General features: G+C 42.7%; 2 protein-coding genes across 4 annotated transcripts in view; one reads left to right on the forward strand and one right to left on the reverse strand.

Moving 5' to 3' along the window:
• The window catches only part of DOCK1 (dedicator of cytokinesis 1), a 266,426-nt gene that overhangs the window by 114,066 nt on the left and 136,602 nt on the right, over positions 1 to 15,758 (forward strand). The gene's annotated exons all lie outside the window — the stretch shown is intronic.
• Positions 1 to 15,758, reverse strand: part of INSYN2A (inhibitory synaptic factor 2A) — a 38,087-nt gene that overhangs the window by 20,056 nt on the left and 2,273 nt on the right. Inside the window, exon 2 of the mRNA XM_041415306.1 lies at positions 4,719 to 5,880. Within this exon, the coding sequence (XP_041271240.1) occupies positions 4,719 to 5,875 (1,157 nt within the window). The 5' untranslated portion in view covers positions 5,876 to 5,880. The remainder of the gene's footprint in view (positions 1 to 4,718; positions 5,881 to 15,758) is intronic.

Genomic DNA, 15,758 nt, shown 5'->3' on the forward strand with positions numbered 1-15,758 from the left:
ATGGGCTTTTGGTGTCTTTGTACTGCTCCTGCTTTGGGTTGAGTGAGCAGCACTCAACCATCACTGGCCCAAGGACCACAAGGTCCACAAAGCTCTGATTTGTACAAAATGACTCCTTTTTCTAGGCTAAGGAAGGTGCATCCAGTGAAATTTCCTGGCTCTGCCTCAGGAAGGTGGATTGTTACAGATTCCGTGGTGTTTGGGAATGATCTGTAAATGATGCAAAAATACAAAAAATAGAACATATACAAGAAATACAGCAGCTCCAGAGAGGGGAAAGGGGGAAGAATTCAGGAGGTGGTTTTGGGGATAATGAAACCAGCGTGACCATTTCAGAGGTGATTCCAGGCAGACTGGATGGATGTGAAAAGGTCACAGCAGGAAATAAAGGCACTCATCACAGTCCTCTTCTCAAGCTGTTCTTGCAGTGTCCTAAAACCTGGAGTCACTCAGAGTATGAGACAATTTGTGCATCCCAGATGCAATTTGCTGTATTCTTTCTGCTTTTCATGTATTTATTTCTAGTGAGCTGTCTTTTGTAGTTAAGCTTATCTGTTGTTTCCCTCCATTTCCAGGTTTTCTCTTAGAAATGATCCTGTTAAACCTTCCCTTTGCCAGGGCTGTAATTGGAAAAAAATCAAAACAAAGCCACTGAGGGGGGAAATCCCAAACCAAGCCCTGTGCTGTCATTCCTGCAGCTGGCACATCACTCCCAAAGGCTGTGCTTTCAGAGGCTCTGCTCTTGTAAACTCTTTTAAGCTTCCTTTTCTCCAGCGTGAAATAAGGAACTCCAGTTTGGAAGGTGGGGGGGCTGGAGGTTGTTCCTGCCTTGATTTGCTCTGTCTCCTTGGTCTGCTCTGAAGAGCTGAGCTGGGAGCAGAGCAAACAACCCAGGCAATAATTGCTTTGGCTCCCTGACTTGGATTTGCCATCTCTGCTGAGCAGGAGGATCAGTTTGGGTGACCTTGAGGACCAGTGCTGGCAGGGCTGCTCAGACAGCATTTGGGTGAGGATGCTCCCTGCTCTCCTCTTCCTTTGGGTGCAAACCTCCATCCAGACACACAACATGGGCTTATTTTCTGCTCAGAAATGAGCATGTGAGGCACAAAATTCCCTGAGTCATTGAAAAACGTGCAATGACATTTAAATTCCATCCATGACGACGTCTTCGAAGGAGTTTGTTGAGAGCTCTTTAAATTCCTGAACCACTGCTGACTAATAGAGGAATGTAAATTAGCTCTGAAACAGGTTCATTTAACTCTTGTCTAGTGTGTAGCATTTGGCCTGGCAGAGTCAAAATACTGTGACTTGTTTTTGTGTGGCAAATTGAGCACTTTGTTTATTAAAATTGCTGATTTGTTGTATAATGAGGAGGGCCCAGATTACTGTTCCTTCCACGGGAAGGATTTAAAGGGCAGGTCACTGCTGTTCTCCAGCAGCAAAGTAATTCTGATTATGCGCTCATCTTCTGTTCTGTATTTCACAGATCTTTGTTAGCCAGGTTTTAGGATGATTAACTTGCATTGTGCTTGCAGTCCTGTCAGCCTTAGTGATGTTCCACACATTTGGCTTCCTAAATTCTCCCTCTGAACACAGACAAATATGTCTGTAAAGTGAGATCGCTGATAATGTATCAGAATAAAACTGGAGCATAAAGCTGGGTTTGTGTTCTAAAGCTGCACCCTGCATCATGTAATATTCAATGTTTTTTTAACTCTGAGCTGGGACTCTTAATTGAAGCTGCAGCTCTGCACTTCCTTCATGCATGACTTAAGGCATCCAGCAATGTTTGCTGGGAGGTAATTTGCTTTTTTTTGTAGAAGCTTCCACACAGAGAGGTAGAACAGCCATCTTGCCAAGGATTTAGTAAATAACGATGCACATAACACAGAATTTTAATAATGTCCTTTGATACTGGGAAGGGGATCACAGTTTTTGTGTTTCTCCTCCTGCTCCAGTGGCTTTCCCTTTCCCTTCAAGCAGAGTTGAGTGCTGGCTGTTGTTGCTAATTGCAGATGATGGAGCACTGACATTTTCAAAAGCACACATAGATGATAGGCACCCAAAGGATGAGGCTGCTGCCTTCAGAGATGCTGCTACAGTTCTGCTGGCATCGACTCATTTAGTGATGAATTGCAGTAATAGCAGTTCAGGACCTACAGCATATTAGTGAAAATGAATCCACTGAGCACCAGTCCCGTGGCACTGCAACAGCACTTAAAGAACACTGATTTCCTTAAAGGCAGAAAAATCTGATTAAGAAATTTAGTTGGGGCTATGTTTTTTGCTTTTGGTGTTTTTTTTTTTTTCCTTCGTATCTTTTTCCCTTTCCCAGCAGCGTGCTGCTTGTATTTGTTTCTTGTAGTGTGTTATTGTAAGGAATTTAATGTACATCCGAAAAGCAGGTGAGTTCCATAAATACAAAACATCTCTTGCTGTTCTAGCAGATGGAGGATGCTACAATAAACAGCAGAACTGCTTTAATTTCTTCATCTAAACTGACCTAAAACCTGGTTATAGCAGGAAAAAGCTCAATATGCTGGCACTGAGGAGATATGTAATAGTTTACACAGGGTCTGTGGCAAAGATGGTGTAGGATGAATGCAGCAGTTGGCAAGAATTATTCTAATAAAAGGATGGGGCAGCCTATTATTGCAGGAGTTGTGTAATTTGAGGGAGCTGGGGATAAAGACAGGCTTTGTGTTAATGATGTGTTGGGTGTTTGCAGGAGAACAGAGTGTTCTCCCAGCTCTGGAGAGAGGCATCACTGCGGAAGGTCCCGAGCACAAAGCTGTGCAGTCTCCTTCCAAATCATCCAACAGCCACAAAATCAGATGGCTCTGGAATGCAGGGATATGAAAATGTACAAGTGTGCATCTCCCTTCTTTTTTCTGCATCCTGACACCCTCTGTTCCCAGCAGGGAAGGAGTAGGTCTGGGACACATGCAGGAGCAGCTGGAAGTGGCTCCAAGCGTAAAGCAGTGCTAATAAATGGGCTCTTCTCGGTCAGATGGAGTCTTGTAAACTCCAGTGCACGAGTCTAAGAGATGTAAAGATACTCTAAACTGGGATTTATGGATAATTTCACCATTTTAGGGCTAATACAGCTTTGTAAGGCTGACAGCTGCGGAGGAATTATCTGAAGACAATCCTGGACAGTTTGGCCAAGATCTGCTTTGTGCCAAGGGCAGAGATCCACTGCTAATGCTGGCTGCATTAACAGCTCTGCTCTGTCAGGGCAATAAAAATTCTGCGTTTGTTGCACCTGGGGCTGTACTGTCTTTGGGAAGGGATAAAATCTGGATATGTAATTGTGTGGAGGAAGCAGAATATTTATAGCAGGTGGAGGTGGTGTGGGTGTTTGTGCACTCAGGGTTCTCGACGAGCGGGTGATGAGTTATGATGACGATGAAATAGTTTTGTGTGTTTTGTTTTGAAAAGCAGCTTGGCACTTCTTGCCAAAGCTCCTGCAGTTTCTCTAACCGGAGAAAATCAGGGGAGTTCTTTTTTTGAATAATAATTTTTAAAAAAATGAATTATAGAGTTGTTTTGGTTGGAAAAGATCTTTAAGTTCATTGAAACCTGTGTGGCTTTCTGGTAGGCCAAGAAACGTCCCAGTGTGACTATCCAGGACTTGATAAGGTCCTTGATATTGATAATTGATAAGGATATAAATAATAATATAACCAGCTGTAAAATAAACTAACAACACAACAGCCATGTTGACAGCAGGATCCAACTAAGATGACTTTTTAATGCCAAACGTGTTGAGTTTAAGGATTGACATGATTCCTACATTCCTAAAGAAATTTAAATTAAAGATGTACCTTTCTGACTCAAGCAAAAGCTGCTGCTGCTTCAAGTAGAATGAGCTGCTGTTTTTTTAATTTTGAAGTCCTGATCTCTTCTGGCAAATTATGATTTAACTACAGAAGAATTTCAAAACACACAAACAGCACACATACATTTTGAGGTATGTTCACTGAATAAAGATGAGTGAACTAAGGCGATTCAGTCTGCAAAATATTTGTTAAGATGATAAAAGATGGGTTGAACCGTCCAGGTAAAGACTAAAGGTTGTACTGAGTTACAGTTTCAGTATTTTTAATGCCTTATGGGTTAATTTAAATAATGAAAGCCAGGGATGAACACAGTATAGTTTCTTTCTGCTTGGGTTTGTTGTGTTTGGGGTTGTGTGAAAATTATGAAGAAGACTTTGATATTCAAAGTTTTCATTTCATTTCCTTTTGATAAAAACACCATGAAAAATTCAGGTGAAAGGAAACCAGACGAGACTCATATGCCATTAAGGGAATTACATTAGGAGTTGTAATAATATCCCTTAATCTTAAAAAGGTAAGTCTCTTACAGAATTAAGGTTTGGCTGCTGCTTTTCATGCCGTGTGAGGAATTATGGCTAATGCAAGTTGCTGATGTGAAAACATCCTCTATAATCCTGTTTGGAGAGCAGCTCGTTCCGTGCTCCTTAGAAAAGGCACAAGAAGATGTATTATGGGCCCTTCGTTAAATAATTACTTAATTACACCCTGGGACTGGCAGATAGCAATCTGAATGCTGCTGGCGGGTTTCTCCTACAGCAGCAAAACTCCGGTGAGGAGCGCCACGTGCGCTGCAGTAGGAACGCGTTGGCATCAGCAAACTCAAGGTGGAAAAGACATTTCAATCAGCTCATACTCATGAAAAAAGCTTCTACTCACCCTTCCCTGTGAGCTTCTCCCTTCTCTAGCTCCTGTATAACACCCAACAACACTTTGATGGTCTCCTGACTAGAGCTGATCAGGTTCTCCATCATCTGAAGCTGCGCTTTCAAGTCCACAACTTCGGTGTGAGGCACGATTTGTTGGCATTCCTGGCTCACGGCCACGGCCGTCCGGCAGGGCTGGCTCTCCTCCATGGGCGCCACGTTGACCTGCAGGCTCTGGTCACTACATTCGGGGGCCGGGCACTGCGCCCGCGCCGCGCACGCTCGGGCATCTCCGGCCGGGGGCTGCACCCCGTTCAGCTGCACCGTCCTCTTGTCGTCCTCCTCGGGGCACGGCCCCCAGTCGCCCAGGCCGGGCAGGTCGGGCTGCGAGGCCGGCAGGTAAACGGTGGCCACTTCTGTCTTGAAGACCCTCCCGTGGAGGGGCTGGGCGGCCTCGTCGCTCCCCAGCCGCGCCGCCGCCGCTCTGCCCCGGCCGGGCGGCCGTGCCCGCTCCTCCTCGCCGGGCTCGGCCAAGTTGGGTGGAGGAGGAGGAGGAGGCTCTTTGGGAGAACTGTGCAAATCGCTGCTTTTCCAGGCCTCGGCGCCGTTGTCGTGCGCGGCGCGCTCGGAGATGTGGGAGATGAACTCGGCCGTCTGCAGGCTGCCGGCCTTCCTGCCCCACGCCGCGGCCTCGCCCGAGCCCCGGCCCTCCCTGTCCTTCACCTCGATCAGGAACCCGTTGTTCTCGCTCGGTAACGTGTCCACAGTCGCGGCGCTTTTCAGAATATTCCCTTTTTTCCGGTCCAGAGGGAAGGTCTGGTAGCACTTTTTGAGATCAGGGGAAGTCTGGACTCCTGTGCTCTTGGTGACGTTGGGGATGGACCTGCGGGCGGGCACCGTCATGTACTTGCGATAGGCCGTCTTGTAGGAGATGGCCTTGGCCTCCTTCTTGTCGGGGTCCTGCGAGGAGGAGGTGGAGAGCTGCTTGTCCCTCTGCTCGTTCTGGGCCTCGCAGATATCCTTAAACCTCACCTGGAGGGCTTTGTTCCGTTTCTTGATCTGCCGGTTGGGATCCAGCGCGTATTTCATCTCCAGCGCCAGGGAAGCCGCGGGCTCGACGTCGCTGTCCGAGGCGGTGAGTAAGCATTTGCTGGGCTCCTTACTCACCATGATGCCTGCAGCCAAAAACAGTGCAAAAAGCCTCAAGTTAAAACAGAAATGTTACATTTTCCTCTGAGGTTTTTGCAATATTTAAGCCACGTTCCTGTGAACCCACTGAAATGGATGTGACTTGCAACCGATGCGCTCAATTCCGTTGAGTCGCAGCCCTTGGTGATTTTCTAGAGATTTGGATTTTAATCATTTTTTATCTTAATCTGTTATGAACACCTGCTCCTCAGAGAGATTTCCCAATCCCAGAAGTTTTTCCACAACTGTTTTCCCAGGATAGGACAATGGCTGTCATGCCAAGGCTTCCCAGGAAGCAATTTCCTTCAGGAATGTGTGCTCCCGGGAAGCCAGTCCTCTGAATTTACCTGATAGTTAGTAAAAACTACAGGGAAATTGAAAACCAAGTGGACAAAAGTTGAGAGCTCTGCCCACCCTTAATTCTCCTTTAATGCAAATGTTTAGTAGCAAGAAGTGTCCAACTGACATGATTTTTAGAGTGTGCCTGCTTACCAAACACATTTCTGCTGTGTAATGTATTCAGCATTCTTTGCAAGGAATCAATTGATCATTAGAGGTGTCATTATTTGGATTTTTATAAAAAAAAATCCACGTGACTAAAACTGAGTACAGATTAATTATTATTAGCAACTGGTTGGTAATGCTGGGTGTGTAAAATTTATGAATTAGTGAAGTTTTGGAGGAAGTCAGCAGTGCATCAATTAAGCTTTTGCTTCAAATGCAAAACAACTCATCTTTTCCTAGAAGCAGTAATGTGCCTTTATGATACAGCTGCTTATCCCAAAAAATCCTGAAGCACTAAAAACCTCCAAACCTGAGATGAATCACAGAAATTGCTTAATCTGCCATTGAAATATAAGCTCCTCCTCAAGGAGGAGAAGATGCCAACTGCTTAACACAGCATATATCCAAAAAAACCCCCAAACCCCAGTGGTTGTACAGATCATAGGAGATCTGGAGTAGCTGCATAATTAAGATTTCATTTTTACACCTCATTTGAAGTTGTAATTTTTACTTTCCTGTTGTGCAAATTTCTCCCTGAGACTTGCTGAATTACCAAATTCCCACTTAATCCAAACATTCTGCATATATCTCCTGCTGAAACCCTCAGAGGGACTCGGGAGTACAATGTAAAACAAGTAAAGGGACTTTCAGGTGTTCTTGAAATATGTTTTTAATTAAAATTCCTTTGTCTATTTAATAAAATATGTGAAACTCTTGAAGAGTTAAGTGCCATAATAGCATCTGTTTTAGAAAGCTAACTCAGGGGCACGAGGGAATGAATCCTTGACTAGTCTATATTTAAAGTAAGAAAACTTAACGGGGAAATAATTTCCAATAGAAAACTGAATGTTTATGAGGTTTAAATGTAAAAGTAACACTTCCCTAAAGACACACACAGATGTGCATGGCACAGAGTCCAAGGTTGGATTTCTGGGTCAAAAATCTCATGAAAACGTGTCATTACTTAATGGTTTTTTTTGTGTTTTAATTCCCTGGCCCCGGTAATTTGTGAAGAAGGAACTGAACTATTCCAGAATCCCCCTAGTTTGCCTTTTTCAGTCTGACTTGTGATGCTCAGGGAGTGGTGAGGGAACAGCAGTCGCTGGAGAAGGGGAAGAAATTTTTCTGTGACTGATGTAGCGCAAAGTCTGTAGAAGAAGCAAAAAGAAGAGAAAATTCAGGACAAAACCACTCAAATAATGGAATCTGAGATTGCCAGATCCCAGTTTTCAACTGGGTATTTTATACATACAAGCCTAAGATCTGATACCAAGGTGACCAAGTCCCTGTTTTGGGGGAAAAGAGAGAAAAAAATGGTAATTCTAAGGGGGAGTCTGAAGATAAAAGCAGGGTAGGGAGTAAGATCAATTATCCCTGTGCCCTTAAAACATGAGGTTAAAATAGTGACAGATTTTGAGGGGAACAATTCAACTACATTTGAGTGTAAGGAATTTTTTGTTCCAGTTGAAATCCTAAAGAAGGAGTTGGTTGTTGGGGAACATCAGTGTCCTCTCCTGGCTGCTTTGGGTTGTATTTTAATTGTAATTGTGTTTGTGAGTGCCTTTATTTGAGAGACATTCTGCAAGCAGAGCAGGTAGGGCTGTCCATCTTTTTGTCTATCTAGGGCTGGAATTTGGGAAGTTGTAGTGAAAAAAGTGCTGGCTAAGATACAAACCTGGCCCTTCAGCTTGCAGCTAGACCACCTGAAAATCTATTGTAAAATCTGCAGTTGAACCCAAACTTCTGCACTTCACAACTGCTGGCAGCAAATTTTCCACAACAATCTGGTAAATGAATGAGTTGACCAAAAAAACCCTACATACAAGAGCACAACAGCCATTACAGCCATTAGTTCCAAATCTGCCAGTGGGAGTTTCTGAGCTCCCAAGAAATTGTGGCAAAAATTAAATGTTGCATTCACAGAGATGTGAAATATTCAGTGACTGTGTCTGAAAAAGCCACATTTTTTCCCCAAAAAGGCTACAAAAATTGGCTGTTAGCTCTGAAAGTCACTATCTCTTAGGATTCCTTGGAGTTGTCAAAGTAAGTTTTTGGGCACTTGGTTATTTGACAGCAGGATCCATTAACATGCAATTTATTTTCAAGTATTGGCTTGATATTTCATTAGTCTCTGTGACCTGTCTCAGTTTTCAGATTATTTTACCTCCCACTTGAATCCCATCATTTTTGGGGGCTGCAGGATGGCTGGGTTTGTTTGGGATGAATTCCCATGGACTTCATGGAATCCACAACCCAGCTGAAACCAGGAGTCAGGAGATATCCTCCAGAGTAGATAAATGAGTAACTTCATTCTGCAGTTAATTTTGTGTGTGCCTTTAATAGCCAATAAATTGATTCTTCACCAAATTGCTTGTTCCAACTGCACAGGCCTGATTGATTTAGCTGATCCAGAGTTTTTTATTCCCACTAGTAGCTGGGAGTAACAATTTTAGAGATATCTGTGATTAAGAATGACAACAACCAAAAGAAGTAGATTTTTTTTTTTAAGACTTGCTCGGATCCTGGTGTCTCTGAGGGGGAACTCGCTGTGCTCAGCTGATAAAAGAACAGTTGAGGAAAGAGTCAATTGTGAGTTAAACACTTCACAGGGAAGAGTTGTTAAAATATTTCCTGTTTGGTTTCATTTTTGGTTTGGACAAAGTCTTGCCTCCTGTTTTGGCTTATTTAGGCACTGCCACACTGTTGTCTCTGCAGGGTTTTTGGATACTTGAGGAAACTACTGAGCTGGAGTTGCTCAGTTTATGGATCATGCTGTCAGGGGGGTAATAAAGCTTTTGAATTTGAATTTTAGTTGCAGATGCCAATTACATGCAGATAATACAGTTCAACTTTTTATCTGTACTTACTCCAAACAAAGAGCTGATTTGCTAAACTAAATATTTAAGTAATCATAAGCTTAGTTTTTCAGTTTTTAGCCTTGATTTGTTTATAAACTTGAGCCTGATTACCCTTAAGCAGCATCCCTCTATGTCTGAATATGGAAATAAACTATTAAATAATAATAATAATAATAATAACTAAAAAGTGATGCACAGAGAAGCTTTGAGTGGGTATAAAATCTTTGGGTAATTACACAAACCACCAGTTAGGTGGCACAAATCTTTGCAGGACCTTCCCTCTGCATCCCAAACTCTGCAGAGTCACTGCTCTGGGAGGAGAATTACGGTGTGGGATTTCCAGACTGATTGGTCAATGAGGGGAGAGGAGATTTGGAACTCACCTTCCAATTTCCATTTTATTCCTGTCAGTTTTATGACACAGAAGCAGATTCAGGATGTGTTAATACCCAGAGTGGGCTTAAATTTAGCAGGTTCCAAATGCAGATGAAAGGCACAGATTTCAGTCCTTGGGTTTCCAGAGCAAGTGAAGGCTTTGGAGATGCAGCTGGAAACATCTGTGCACGTATTAAGAGCACACAGGACTTTGTGGATGGATGGATTGGCTGAAAATAATGCAGGGAATTGCAAATAATTGGCTTTTTGCACGGAAAGTGGGAAGTGATCTGCAGCATCTTTAGGCTTCTGGATATTTCCAGGCTGGACATTCGCCTGAGAAATCTCCACTGCCTCAGATAAAATTTTATATGCCTAAATACCACCTTAAACCACTTACTTGTAAAAAACTGTTTGATGTCAGTAAGTCATAAGTGTATCCATGGAATATTTATCCAATTATACTGTTAAAAATAAAGAGCAGAAAGAAACTCAGGTTTACTTTGTAGAAACAAATCCAGTATAGAAACCTAATGTTAATTCTAAATATCCCATACATTTTGCCTTCACTAAATGAGTATTTTTATTCTTTTCAAAGGAATCTAGTTGTAAATTATCTGACAGTGTTATATTACTAACTTGAAAATTATTTAGTGTCATCCTAAAAGTAATGTCCAGTAAAGAAGACTGCCATGATAAAAACGTTGGAAAATATGAATTATCTTTAGGCAGTTATTAATTACAAAAGTTGTTTGCTGAAACTTTGCCTGTGTTAGGAAATTTTGGAGGAAATTTTAACACAGAAGGACTGAGGAGAAATTCTGACTTCCAGATAAATCTGAGGATTGCAGGTATTGCCCGTTTTTAGGGGATAAAAAATACTGACGAGAGGATTATTATGAAAACTGCTGGGGTAGCCCAGCCTGTCTTTATTTCATCACAGAATCGTTCATGTAGAATAACAGACTTAGCAGTGCTGCTAAATGTCAAACCAGTATTTTTTTTTTTTAACTCTGTTTTGAAACCCTGCGGCTCTGAACTTGAGTTTTGTCTCTCTTGAACTTCCTTATTTACTGCTCAATACCCAAGTCATCCTTACTGCTGCATTTCCAAGTGCCTTGGAAGTCTTCCTTTGGAATTATCAGGATCCTGTGGCATTGGATTTGTCTTTTCCCTCTCTCATCCATTGGCAGGCTCTGTGAGAATGATGTATAAAGTCATAGCTTATGGCTGAGATACCCAATAAATGCATTTAAATGCTCTTGTGAGCTTCAGCTTCAGAACTAAGTGGCAACAAATAAAATGTACGATTTAATAAGCCTGGAGACTTTTAGATAAAACAGGAATCTACTGGAGGATAAACTACTTAAAATTTTCTTTACAAACCAAGCCAGTTTCCCTGAATGAAGCTGGTAGAGGCAATTTTCTTTAATTTTGACATCTCTACTATGCTTTTGGAACACAAATTTTAATAATACTTAGGTTTTGTTGCTTCCTATATTGTTCCATGCATAAAATTAAAAGGAATCCATTCAATGTGATAAAATTCTGGAAAATAAGGATTCTTTTCCCCATAACAGAATTTTGCAAGGAATAGCACCATTAACAGGAGATTTGCACTTGCACTAAAACCAGTGTAGACTTATGGGGTGAGTTAATAACTATTAACTTCCCCATGGAACAAAAGCAATGTCACAAGATACTCCCTGTGAATTCAGAGTGTTCTGATCTCAAACATTTGCTGGGATTTAGTGGACTGGAAAAAATAATGCCGCTGTGAAGAAAGCGATGCTGATTTTTCTCCCTCTACTCTGCAGCTCTGGCTCTCAGGACAAGAGCAGGGAAGGTTTCTTTAGCATTATTTTGGTTTTTACATGAAAATCTGGGCAAGGTTTTGTCCCTGCTCCAGGGGGAGAAAGAAGAGCAGGATGCTGCTGAGGAGGGGTTGCTAGGAGAATCCCTAATAGTTCTGCTCACATTCTCCTGGCTTGCAGGAGTCCAAAAGCCACAGGACTTGCACTGGAAGGTTTTTCATTTTTATGGGACTTTCTGGTAAATAATTTAAAGGGCAGGTTGTTAAAAACAAGGGTTTAAGGCAGTTCCTTATTGGCATTACTGTTGAATACTAAGTTTAATTGTTCTTAGTTGCCATCAATAGGTTTTGTGGGTGTCTAAGGGGAAAAAAAAACCCAGGCAAATGACAAGGAAAAAGCAGTGCTGCTCTTTAGCTTTGACCAACAGGGTTGTAAAACTGTCAGAGCTCTGCACAGAGGGAGCTGAATGCTGAAAACACAGAATCATGGAATGGTTTGGGTTGGAAAAGACCTTAAAGATCATCTCATTCCACCCCTGCCATGGGCAGGGACACCTTCCACTGTCCCAGGCTGCTCCAAGCCCTGTCCAGCCTGGCCTTGGAGATTCTGAGATCTCCAGGAACTGCAGCTGGTTTTGTTCCTTCATCAGACATTTTCAAGCATTGGGTGAAGAGGAGAAAGGAGATAAGCAGGTCCCAGCTCCAGTCTTTGATCCTGCATCGTTAATTTTGCTCTGCAGCTCAGAACATTCTTTGGAAGTGCAGGTGATCCCTGCAGATGGGAGATGACAGTGACATTCCCGGGGTCAGTGCTTGTGAGGCATCAGAGCCTCGTCAGCTCTTCCTGCTTGGATCAGGGTTCCAGGCAGACAAGCTTGGGAGGGTGTGAAGTGTTGTTGAACAACTCAGCTGGGTAATTTAGGTCTAAAACCTGACATCATTAGCAGCATGTTAATTGGGGAATAGGATCTGTCTAGATACGTTTTTGCACTCCACTGCTGGCAGCAGACGCCACCAAGTAAGAGCTGTGTCATTTGTCACCTTGAGGAGCACATTCCTGAAGTTTCTGGTTTCAGGCAGGTTCTGGTTCTGCTGGAATTCTGAATGATCACTGTACAGGTAGATCTGAGCATGCTGATGTTGGGGAAATTGCACAGATCAGTCTGATTCCTGCTAGACCATTGTACAAAAATTCCCATTAGTTACCCAAAAAAGAGTTCTAGTAGAGCAAAAAGCTTCAGTTGCTGAGGGGAATTACAGTCCCTAAATCTGCAAAGCTTCCTCAAAGCTGGATCTAAGGTGCTTTTGAAATCCTGGGGAGGAAGAGCCAGTCTTGTGTGAGGGGAAGTTGTCTTAAACTCCCCAAATCCCAGGTTCTCATCAAACAGCAGGACTCTGGGAGAGGGCTGATGGAAATTGCTCATTGCAGGGGACACAGTTTTGGTGCCATGTGGGAAGAACTACATGGGGAATGAAGAGGGAAGCAAATACAGTGTGGAGTTGCTGAGTACGTTGCTCCCAGGTGTTGTGGACCTGGGATAATGTGGAACAGGATTTCAAAATAAACCTGGTTTCCCTACCCATTGCAGGGGTTGGAATGAGATGATCCTTAATGCCCTTCCAACCCAAACCACTTTGTGATTCTGGATTTTAGGATGGGCTGTTTGTGATAGGGATGATTAAGAAGTTTATTAAAGTAATAATTAAAGACCCTCTCAAGATATTTTTTGGCTGGGAAAGGCATCACAACTGGCCACCAGACAGATAATTTGCATCACTTTTCTTGTGGCTCTGAGTGCTTTTATTACAAATTGTGAATGCAGGAATGTTCTTCTCACCAATGTGCTCAACAAAAACACACGGATTCCTCTGGAATTCAGCAGTTTAGGCTCGGTCTCCAGAAGGGATCGGTGTTATCACTGTGAGCAGGCAGTTGAAGCATAATTTCTGCTGAATTACTCTCTCCAGCAGTGGGATGTTTTATCTGTCTCTTTGTCAGCTCCATAGAGATATCACTGTGTTTTATTTGCCGATGGCCTTGATACACAGAAATGTATTCAACTGATCCACAAGTTAAATTTCTGTACTCATGGATATCTCCTCATTGATTTCTCTTCTCTGTTTGCAGGAGAGAATAATGAATGTAATAACAAAATGGGTATGAGCAACCAGTTACTAATGGTGGGAAGGAGACTTTGGGCTTGTTGTAGGTTTTGTGCTTATTCATAGATAAATACACCAAAATTAAGGATTTTACTGAATTCCCTCTTCTTCCTTCTCCCAGAAAGTAACTAACCAGACCAAAACTACTTGTGTTATGAACTTTTAAAATACAGTCCTGAATTCACACACTTGCTTAAACAGGTTTGTCTTGGGCATCAGAAAGCCCCTGTTCCAGCTTTTAAAAAGTCATTTACACCATGGCTGGGCTTTATAAGCTTTGACCTCCCCAAAATTGTTCCAAGCAATGCCATCACAACCTTGACATGAGAATTGGGAAAAAAAATGGAAGAGGAGAGAAGGGCAGCTGTAAAACAAGCAGGGAAGGTGGGCAAGAGCCCAAAACAAGTAACTCCTTTTTTTTTGGTGAGCTTGTGACAATTCCTGCTTGCTCAGACCAGATGGAAAAAGCTTCCTCTGCTTTTGTTTTTAAACTGGTTTAATTCGGTATCTACGTGGGCTTTATTTATAGGCTTGCTCCAGCAATCATGGGCAGGCAAAAATAACAGCAGCAACCTGCTTCTCCTGCCCATGGATGTCACAAACATGAGTTAAACCTGGGGTTTCTGAGATGTTTAATAACTATTTTTTGATACAGGCTGAGTCTGAGACCAGAAATCAGCAACTCTGGGGAGAGGGACACGGTAGCGCTCCAGCACTTCCCTGTCAGGACAGAAATCTGTTGTTATGATGTAGAAGTTTGGATCTGCACCTAAACATAGCAAGACTTGAAGGTCTTCAGTCTTTTTAATCCATCTCTGTTTAATTCAGACTTTGAAAATGGCCCTTACTCCTCTACACTGCTCCGTATCAAACCCAGTGGATTTAGCTGGAAAAACTGGAGTAAAATCAGGCTTGGTGTCTTGTGTCACTAAAGGGGGAGAAAAACACAAAGAGGACACCAAATGTTGCTGATTGACCACTGAGTTGTTGTTTTTACACGCAGTTCTCTTTGCCTGGGAGACTTGTGCTGGGATGTCTTAATGGGAAACAGTTTTCAGCAGTTTTTCATGCAAAAGCATGAACAGAGTGAACTGCTTCAGGAGTATTAAGGGATCACTTTTCTGCCTAAATGTAGTAAAATTGGAGTAAACAGCCTTCAGATGGGGATGTGCCACTACAATAAGAGAATGCTCTGAGCAAATTTCTGTATGGTCAATAACAATTTAAAATCAAGGGTGAATACCCAGGGAGTTGTACCTGTGTGTGTTCAGAGGTTATTCAGAATTTTCTAAGCAAGCACCAGTTTTCATAAGGCTCAATGTGGAGCTCCCACTGAATTTATCACTCTGAGATGATTTTTTCCTTAAAATATGCTCATGATTTCATTTTCAGAAAGCCTATTTAATTTGCAAACTGATTAGTTAAAATACAGGGGAGTACTGAGCTATAAAATAGATTTGTTGCTTACATGTTTTTTAATATCTCAGACAAATTTTCGGCAGTTCTTTAAACCGTGCCTGTCATAAAGTAGAATATAAGAGCTTTTTATTAATAGCTAGTTCAGATAATCACGTGAATTTTTTATGGGCTCAGATATTCTAGATTTGCTGTCATTTCTTCAAGTGGGCATGAATTATGGGACTATACATCCCTAGTTCTCCCTGTCCTGTGCTCGGGTAAGGAATGGCCTTGAGACATCACAGCTCAAGAGCTCTGTGGAGGTATCCTTACATTTTAGCAGGGATTTTTGGCATGCTCACAGGTTTCCCTGACTGGTTTCCCCATCAGTCACGGCAAAGGAATGGCGTGGCTAAGTTGGCTTTTAAATCCTGCAGAAGCGAACATTAGTGTTGGTATTTCCTTGCCTTCTGCACAGTCCCTGGCTGAGTTTGGGTTTTTGGGTTCCCAGGCAGTGTCCTGGTGGTGACCAGTGGTGTCTGGTCTGCGAGGTGACGCACGCTCCGTGACTCGGCACTTGGGCAGCTCCGGGGCTCCTTCACCACGTTCTCCTTCCCTGTGCTCCTCTGCACTGAACTTACCGCTCTTTTTGCTGAGTTAATTATATCTAGATTAGAATATAGAATGTGCAGTGTGTGCCCCTCATGCAGAAATGCTCTGTCAGTGCAGTGGTTAACTGGGGGAAAAAGCAGCA

This window comes from Onychostruthus taczanowskii, unplaced genomic scaffold (assembly GCF_017590055.1).
Source record: "Onychostruthus taczanowskii isolate IOZ18803 unplaced genomic scaffold, ASM1759005v1 scaffold5, whole genome shotgun sequence".
Taxonomy (NCBI): Eukaryota; Metazoa; Chordata; class Aves; order Passeriformes; family Passeridae; genus Onychostruthus; species Onychostruthus taczanowskii.